Raw genomic sequence first — 9,390 nt, 5'->3', positions numbered from 1 at the left:
AACTGTGATCGCGCTCTCGTCTCAGCAATGGCGCTTCCCTCCACATTCCACGAACGACTTCAAGACATGGAGAACACTAGAAACCAGCGTCTGTCTCTGCTTCAGGTTCATTTTTTTTTTTTTGGCCAAAAGCTTCAGGTTCATTTCAATCCCTAATTTTTATATTCTCACCAAAAAAATAAATAAGGTATGTGTAGAATCTTCATGATTTTTCTGTAGTACCTCCCCAGGTGAACTATGTGAAATCCTTTTCTCTTGGTTGCCGAGAAAATCAACCGAGAGAACGAGAACGTAGATTGATTATCTCACATTTGTCCCCTTTTCGCCTAGAGTTGGGCATAGATTTAAGTTTTCCGGCGTGAGTTTTGGATTCATTTCGTTATATGTGCAGTAATCGTGGTTTCTATTCATTATCGAAGAGGAAAGAACTTACAGATACCGTAGTTATGCGTCATTAGACATTTTGAAGAAAAATTTCACCGGCTTTTTAGTTTTACGAGGGAGAATTTTTGAAAAGTTTTGCGTGAATTTAATCAAGGAAGACAGACAAGCAAAATTCCAGGACTATGGAAACTTATAGTAAGTAAATTTGTTTGCAGGCTGAGAAAGAGTTGCAGGCCAGGAAGTCACAGGTTCTTGCTTCAAGACTAGCAAATATCAGGTCCATGGAGCAGAGGTGCTTCCTGCTCGATAATAAAGTATCATTGAGGAAATATAAGATTCTGGCTCTCAAGTCCGAAATTGAGAACCTTGAAGGGAAATTGGAAACTGGAGCTTTTGAGATGAGGTGAATTAAATAGCATTGATGTGTGATTCTTTTGTCTCAGTATAATTATTTGATTAGAATTATATTTTAGGTCTTTGCAGAGTGAAATAGAGGAGCTCGAGGAATTGGAGAGGAACAAAGATAGCTTTTATGAAACGAAGAGAATAGAAATGAAGGAATTCAAGGACAATGCGGGGAGATTTGTGGTGGAATGTCGAACAGAAGTTGAGAATTTGAGACAGAGAGTAAATGAGGTAAATGGAAATCACCACTTTAGAAAAAGTTAGTGCTACCATTCCTGACAGTTTATTGAACTGTGCTCAAGTAAGCCATCATTAGTCTATAAATAGCTCACCATGCATGTAGGATAATGAAATTTGACTTCGATTCTAATTCCCACAGAGCAATTCATGCTTTTCATCTGGAAATGCTTTCAAGCTACAACACATGGCTTCAACTTAGATGTCGAGTCCTTGACCAATAATTTAAATAAAACTGGATATTCATTTTGCATGTAGAACTGGAAGTAGGGGAGAATATGGGTGCTGTGTCATGCACAAGTTCAAGGTGTATTGTTTGATGCAAACTATTATGCTGCACTTGTACATCAGCTAGCTCCTTCATAAAATAAAATTCACCGACCTCTGGCATCCAAAACTTGCTTATTTTCTCTTTTTTTCAACCACTCAAGAGAGTGTTTCTCTGCGAAATCTGACTGTCTTCCTTACAGATGGCTGCAAATTTTAAGATAACTCTAATGTTAGTTTCATACGTGTGTATGTAGTGGCGTCTCAGTTATGTCATGTCTATGTGCAGAATTGAAGTTATCTTAAATTTCTGAGACCCAAAGCTAAAAATTACTCTCGTTCAGTGAATTGAACAATTATTTTTCTAACCTCAGAAAAAAATGAAAATTTCCTACTCCATGAAACTAATGTGGAGGCTACATAACACACCTAAAGACTGCAACATAAGCATTCTGTGGATCCTTGACTAATTGTCTTTTTTATTTTTAATTTTCCTTTGCTTAGTTTTTGTTTTTCTTAACCCTCACCTAGGATTTTACGAGGATAACATGAATTTTCAAATGACGGCATGCTTTTTGTGATCTCAATTTAGCTGAAATTCGGGCTTTCTGACCTTGATCTAGACAAAAATTGGTTTTGAACTGCCCAGTCTGCGATATAGATTCTTTTCCACTGTGGATGTCCTACCTTATATATCCTTCTACAAGCAGTCATCAGATTTTGTTTCTCCCCCATTACATAGACTGAACTTTTGCTGCATGAAATAGTAAGTTTTGTACTGCTGACTCTGTTATAGTTTCATTTAAACATCTAGACTGAATCATGTTGGGGATCACCTTTCCTACAGAGCATCTTCCATGCTTGAAATGTGGTCTTATGCAACCAAGCTTAAAGTTGTTCAAGCTAAACCAGAGAGAGTCCCTCTTTTTCAATCAAAATTTTCATGAGATGAGCAACAATGTGAGAATCGAGAGAGTTAATATGGTGATTCACTGGGTTCCCCTCTTAAGGTTAATGTTTACCCCATTAAGCTTCTCATGTCACTTACTTTTCAGCTGAGGTCATCTTTCTTGGAACTTAAGAGGAACAACAGAAATTCATGTGATTCTGAGATAACTGCTGCTGAAATGAGAAAGTCAGAACTCGTAGCTGCAAAGGAAAATTTGGATAGGAGATTGGCTTCTAATTACCAGATCAAAGCACAGCTCCAAAAACAGCTTCAGAACATTCTGGTGACCCAAGCTCAAGAGAGAAGCAAACCATCTCAGCCTATTGGTGGTCGGAAGGCAAGTCAATAAACAAAATTTTGATCGAGGCTTGCAAAGCAATGACTATTGCTTAAAAATATATTTGAAATTTGAGACACGAAGACCAAAATTAAAAAAAAATTGATCATTCAAAAATTATATTAACTCTAAAGTTTAAATTCAATATATATGTACACATAGCGAAACAGAAGTATCTTTTTTTCAAATAGGAGTATTCTTTGTCAGCAGTAGAAAGTAGAAACCAATCTATCTTAAAATACGTAAGATAAATTATAGATTTATTACACATGTAATTTCATTAAATTAATAGTAACAATTATAAGAATAAGGTAAATACAGATTATAACAAGACATAATGCCTTAAATTCTGAATATATTATCAAAATTGTTCGAGGAATCATTGAATTGAACAAGTGTAACTAACCAAATTTAAACAATTTTTAAGAAATAAGCCTTTTTATTGATATACTAATATATATTATAAAATATGTAACAAAGATTTTTATAAATTATGATTATGATTAGTGAAACTTACTTTTTAAACTGGATAATTACAAAAGTTTTAGTTCCAAAAAAAGAAAAAAGAAAAATAACAACAACAAAAAGAAGTTGAAAATTACTATATCTCAAATTAAATTTTATTTAGTATTGACAATATTAAATTTGCAAATAATAATAAATTTTGACATTTATTAATTTTTAATTTCTTTTTTTTTGTTATTATCTCAAAAAAAAAACGATATAAAAATAGAAGTTTTGTTGGGCCTAGCAAAATAGATGCCCAATATTCTAGTGATTCCACCAATCTTATTTACCAACCAGTTACAGGCCTGTAAGGTAAGAGCAAGTCCACCCAATTACAACGACCCATTGACACGTGTTTCATCCCTGTTGACCAACATTACAAGGAACGAATATGTTTCCTAACCCTTCATTTCCTCTCTAGAATCTTCCATGTTAAGCAGAGAAAAAAGCAGAAAACCCTAATAAAGGAGTTCTGCAATTCCCATTTTGTCCCTTTTTCGATTACTTACTCATGTCTATTAGGAGCTTCTAGCTTTTTCCACTTTCACACTCTGTATAAAAGCGTCTTCAAATCAGCATCACCGTGCTTCGCACTACGTTTGTTCAGCTTCTTCGCGTTCGTCTTCTCTGCTTCCTTAGCTAGACCGATGGCTGAAGATTTGGCTTTGGATTTGGAAGAACTTCGTCACTTGCAGAGCATGGCAAAGCGACCTCGAAGCATCTCTCTCCTCTCCTCCGAAATTAACAACCTGGAAAAGGTATTTTTTGTTTTTTAAGATAGAAATTTATCATTCGATTTTGATTTTCGATTTTTTTTGTTAATAATTTGATTTTGCTATGGAGAGTATTCGAGTAATAGCGTGTGCTGGTGAGAAATGATTGTCATTCTTAGAAAGGGAAAAAATCTGACAGATAAAATTTTTCCATCATTTATTAGTTGTTAGCCAGTTCGGAATTATGATAGTAAATTATTGGTATTGGTACACAAATCAAAACTCGGCATGTGGTTTTTCTGTTCGTGTTAAGTTTCACTCTCTTAATAATCATTCGTTACATTTCACTCTCTTAATCCGAAGTTGTGAGAAACAGTTTGCAAATGATAGATTTGTCAAGCCATAAAGACTCAAGAATTGGAAGTGATCTTACTGGTCTTTCAAATACTCATTACGTTTCAGTATGCCAAAAAATCCGTTGCTGTTCTATTAGCCATACCAAGAAGGGCTTTGATTTTGTCAACAAGTTCGCCTTTCATCACATTCTGATTCATTCTGCACTCACTTTGTACTTGTTGCGCAATAGAAATGAGATTATAAAAATGCTTTGAGATCTGAAGTTGGCCACGATCCTGCTTGATGATCTGCAAGTAGTGCTATTCCATTTTCCTCATTATTTATTAAAAAGCCCTTTTGGATGCTCATAATTCAGCACTGAGGAGATCTTTCCTGCAATTCAAATTGATGGAATGGGAAGGACTAAACTTATGCATAGTTGTGCTTACTCTCTTTAACAATTACAGTTCTTGTGGCGTTTTTCATGTAGACAGTAATTGTTTGAATTTCTTGATAAGCGCTTCCGATAATCAGACTAGTAGGGCTTAAGGGTAGTAATTGATGCATGTGAAAGTGTTCTGGAGTTTTAGTTCCTGGTTAAATTTTTGCGTGTGGTGCCTCGTGTTAAGTTTTGTTGATTTAATTTGCAGTTATCAAAGGAGACGCCTGCACCTCCACCACAGATTCCAGCTCCAATTTCAACTGGAACTAAGGTGCCATCTATTCCAGCCCTCAAGTATGCAACACTTAGTTCATTCAGTTGGGATCAAGATAATGAGAAACTCAAGGTAAGAACAAATAATACTTATTTTTTTATTATTATTATTAATCTAGCCACCTGAATTATAATGATATTAGGAGCCTTTCTCCAGATCAGTATTCTCATGAGAGGACATTTATTTATTTGGCATTAATGAGCAATAACATTAACATTTTAGTTGGATCTCATTGAATTTTTTGATTTGAAGTAGATTAGTGGTTATGAAAGTTGTAAATTCTTTGTTGCGGCTACTATGTGGTTAAGATATTATAATCTTCTCTTTCCTTGACGTTTAAGTTTTCTTTCTTTTGTCTAATCTCCTGCTGCAGATATATGTATCTCTAGAAGGAGTTGAGGAGAATAAGATCGAGACTGAGTTCAAACCAATGTCCGTTGATGTCAAATTCCATGATATCCAGGGCAAGAACTACCGATGTGCTATACCAAAACTGCACGGTGAGATAGTACCTGAGAAATGCAAGGTGTTGGTCAAGCCGACAAGGGTGATCATCACATTGGTCAAGGCTTCCAAAGGAAACTGGCCAGATCTTCACTTCAAAGAAGACAAGGTAGTGAAACGTTGTGAGTGAGATGATGGTTCTTTTCCCTCTGCTATATGTTAGGCTGATTATTTTTATTTTTATTTTCCAATGCTACAGATGAAACCTAATTTGGATAAAGAGAAAGACCCTATGGCTGGAATCATGGACTTAATGAAGGTCAGATTTGTCTCTAGTCTGCTGAGGATGTTGTGGTTAATTCTTATTTCAGTGATATTAATGAGATTTACTTTTTAAAGAGGACTTCTTTTCTCACCGTTACTGTTTGATGCAAAATTAGAGTATCTAAAAACGAGATGTGAATTTGTTAGAACGCTTCTCTAAAGATGTTCAATATTTTTGAGCATTGCAGAATATGTATGAGGAAGGAGATGAGGAAATGAAGAGAACAATTGCAAAAGCATGGAGTGATGCTAGATCTGGAAAAACGGCTGATCCTCTAAAGGGTTACAAGTGAGAGAGATAAGATGGATTTAATTATTTCTTATGTATTTCTCATTTTTTAGAGTATGGGTTGATTTCCTTGATTTGAGTCGTATACTGGGTGGCGAGAATGAGGAAAAGAGCCGTATGTTATATTTGGATTACTGGGCTTAATTCGATGGCATCTGTTGTAGGTGGAATGTTAAACTACTGTTTCTAAGTTCGATGTTGGGGGAGAGATGCTCTCTCGCTCGTTCTTTGATTATTTGGATACTTAGGGTTCATTTACAGGCCTTAGCTGCGAGTAATTCATCTTTGAAAATGCTGCACATGCCTCAGAATGGTTGCACTCAACATAAAATGAGTGTGTTACTGTTAACCTTAGATATATATTAATTTAAAAATTGTAGTATATATTAGGTCCTTTAAGTTTATCTCAACTTTTAGTTGTCTCTTGAAATTTAGGGCCCAACAACTTATAAGATACTTATAAATTGTTTTTTAAGAGTGATTTATAAAATACGAGACAAGTATATGAGGATTGTTTTTAATAGTGATTTATGAAACATGTTTATGGAGGGTTTTAATGGGGCGTAGTCTCTTAATTTTAACGTTTCCAACACTTAGTTTAATTTAATAAAAATTATTTAAATAGCAAATCTGTAATTAAATGCTTTGTAAATTTAAGTAGTAAATTCGCATATGCTTTAAATTTTAATTTTTTAAGTATTCAGAAAAGTGTATATGTATACACACACATGATAAGATATTAGAAATACTAGAATATTAAAAGTTTAAGCATACGTAAAGATGCATCTTTAAAGTGGCAATAAACTAAAATTTAACACAAATTTTTTACCTTAAAAATTTGACAAATTTAAAAATTCAAAATCTACACTTAAAACAATTTAAATATTTTTTAAAGTACGTGACATAACGTGCTATAAGGATTATTTTTTTGTCAGGCGTATCATAAGGATGTGCATGAAACATAAGAAGCAACTTTTTTTTGGTGTCTATTTTCAAAGGAAAAAGTAACGTCTTCCCTTTCGATGCTCATTATTTTGATATAAGATGTTTTCAAGTACTCAATATATCTGATACCGTGTGTCTTGGTAAAAGCGTGATACAAATAGTTGAATGACAAAAAAAAAAAACAGTTATGAAAGCTACTTAAGTTTGATAATACTAATCAGATACCAAATAGTTGAAAAGAAAAGCAAGGTGCGGGTGTTACAAATAAAAGTATGCAGCTAAACATGCAACTAATGCCTTCAATTTTTATTATTTTTTTCTCCAGAAAAACCATGACATTCTGCATGACTTCTTTTTTCTCACCTTTGTGCTCCTTCGTCAAACGCCAGAATTAGTGCACTTCTCAGTTTTCACGGGGGTGCATGTATTGGCAAATTCAAGATATGACAGCAATAAATTTACGTAGTCTAACTCAAGGAAACTTGCGTCGTGTGGTAAGAACGCGTAATACGATCGGAAAAGCTACCAACTTACCGAAGCTACATGTTGACATGTTGTCAATGCAGAATTTGACTACCGTAATCATCATTGAACTTTTCATATCTGGAAGCAAGCAGATGAGCAGATGGCCGTGTGTTCTTCAAAGCTACCTTTATGTCTTCTGGTTTGACTGGCCCCACTTTTGGCAACTCTGCATTTTTTACATTCGATGTTAGTGTATGGCCAGTGAAAATAAATCACAAGTACTGAATGTTCAAGCCAAATAGCTAACACATCCTCCCGTGTGGATGGATCATATTTGAGAAACCAACTCCAACAAACTTTGCTCAGCAAATACTGCTATCAATTTATTGATGCAAATTTCTTTTTCCGAACATGACGTTAATTAGATTTAGAGTATATAAACGACATGAATAGAGAGCAGCAGCTTGATAATCATCAAAATTTCACGAATTAGTCAAATACTGCTATAAATCCATTGATGCAAATTTCTTTTCCCGAATATAACATTAATTAGATTTATTTAGAGTATATAAACAACATGAATAAGGAGCAGCAGCTTGATAATCATCAAAATTTCACGAATGAATCTATCTAATTAGAGATTTGTGACGACTACGATGCTAAAAAACAGATTAAAACGGTGTTTTAGAAGACATGTTATAGTTGATTTTATTTTCTGTGACGAAAAATATGAAGAGACCACCCCCCCCCCAAAAAAAAAAAGCATTCAAGAACAGCATTTAAAAAAGAGAGAACTGTTTCCAGAAACACATACCACACAGTAATGATGGATCTTTTCCCAGATAAACTTAAATTTCAAATGAATGAAAGGGTTTGCAGATTATCAAGAGTTGACAAGTGAAATCGTTAACACATAAACAGTACTGATCATTACTAAATTTAACCAAACATTGTACGACCTTATGTATAGTTATGGTGTGGACAAGTTTTAGCAAATAATCGCATGGAAGCTAAATTTTGAAGGTTGCATACCTTCTTCAGGCACCAGCTCTTGTCTCTGTTCAAGTTGTGACATCAAGCGTCTCAAGGGCTGCATTGCTGCCTCTTTACACAGTAAACGAATATCTGAGCCTGAATATCCTTCTGTTTGCTCCACCAAGAAATCATAGGGGACCTGCTCCTCACTATCATATGGTGGAAGAAGGTCCTCAACCATTGCTCTTCTTGCTTCTGGTTCTGGAAGTGGTACAAGGATCTTTGATCATTGTCAAGGGACAACCTTTGGAGTAGAATCACCAGAACTTTAGTCCCAAGATTGATTGTAATTTGACGTCATACATATATGTGTGTGTATGAAATAAACTAGATTTACTCCCTCCATCGCCAGCATAAATGAACTGCCGTGAAGTCTTCAACACTACACTAAACAATAAAATTGGCAGTATATCGATGATATCTTACAATATGAACCAAAAGAATATCTCTGATATCTTGCAAATTGAACCAAAACAACAATAGATTGCTGTATGTTTGAAATATCTCAACTTAGTCAAATATAAGCCCAATAGATCTCAAGAATCCTGAGAGTTGAAACACAAATGGAAACTTAAACTGCAGGTGACATTTCCCATTATTTTGATATGGAATAACTATGTAACCTAGTTATAATGCCATTTTCATTAGTGGGAAAAAAAGAAAATATATTCAAATTACAAAGTCTGAAAAAACATGAGCTCATGGAAAATGCCCCAGTGGTTATTTCATGCTCCAGAAAACTGATATACAATATTTCTTTAAACTTCCTTCCCCACGATCAGTTTCCTGACCTATAGTTTAAAAGATCAGAGGCAGCACAAGAATGATTGAACCTTTTTTGAACTGCCGTACATTAGACTTGATCATGGGATAGGCTTTTGAAGAAACCAACCAGGCTTTTGTAACGCTTACTTTAAAAATACGACGGGGGTATGCAGGAATAAATGTATTGTGTATATAATTACAAGGATATGACTGTTAGTGCTAGGTTTGTCTGTGTTCCATGAGTAATGTAATTATTTCTGTTACATAGTATG

At 34.6% G+C, this 9,390-nt stretch overlaps 3 protein-coding genes across 3 annotated transcripts; 2 read left to right on the top strand and 1 right to left on the bottom strand.

Annotated features, from left to right (window-relative positions):
* The first annotated feature begins 658 nt into the window (after window positions 1-658).
* On the top strand, window positions 659-2,646 carry LOC114722834 (uncharacterized). The gene is made up of 3 exons (XM_028908950.1): window positions 659-787; window positions 858-1,020; window positions 2,349-2,646. Exons 1-3 carry the CDS (start codon window positions 666-668, stop codon window positions 2,589-2,591), a joined length of 528 nt encoding a protein of 175 aa, XP_028764783.1. The 5' UTR covers window positions 659-665; the 3' UTR covers window positions 2,592-2,646.
* A 929-nt stretch (window positions 2,647-3,575) lies between these two features.
* On the top strand, window positions 3,576-6,117 carry LOC114722828 (calcyclin-binding protein-like). Its single transcript, XM_028908937.1, has 5 exons — window positions 3,576-3,844; window positions 4,786-4,923; window positions 5,225-5,464; window positions 5,555-5,614; window positions 5,808-6,117. Exons 1-5 carry the CDS (start codon window positions 3,734-3,736, stop codon window positions 5,910-5,912), a joined length of 654 nt encoding a protein of 217 aa, XP_028764770.1. The 5' UTR covers window positions 3,576-3,733; the 3' UTR covers window positions 5,913-6,117.
* An 853-nt stretch (window positions 6,118-6,970) lies between these two features.
* LOC114722936 (katanin p60 ATPase-containing subunit A-like 2) lies at window positions 6,971-8,603 on the bottom strand. Its single transcript, XM_028909059.1, has 2 exons — window positions 8,351-8,603; window positions 6,971-7,544 (listed from the first exon to the last, which is right to left on the bottom strand). The coding sequence occupies exons 1-2, from the start codon at window positions 8,532-8,534 to the stop codon at window positions 7,411-7,413; spliced, it is 318 nt and encodes a 105-aa protein (XP_028764892.1). The 5' UTR covers window positions 8,535-8,603; the 3' UTR covers window positions 6,971-7,410.
* Window positions 8,604-9,390: the final 787 nt, after the last annotated feature.

Source organism: Neltuma alba, unplaced genomic scaffold, assembly GCF_004799145.2.
Source record: "Neltuma alba isolate B1F8T4 unplaced genomic scaffold, ASM479914v2 tig00002373_pilon, whole genome shotgun sequence".
Classification (NCBI taxonomy): domain Eukaryota; kingdom Viridiplantae; phylum Streptophyta; class Magnoliopsida; order Fabales; family Fabaceae; genus Neltuma; species Neltuma alba.
The sequence above is the reverse complement of the archived record's forward strand: the minus strand, read 5'-3'. Positions and strand labels throughout refer to the sequence as shown.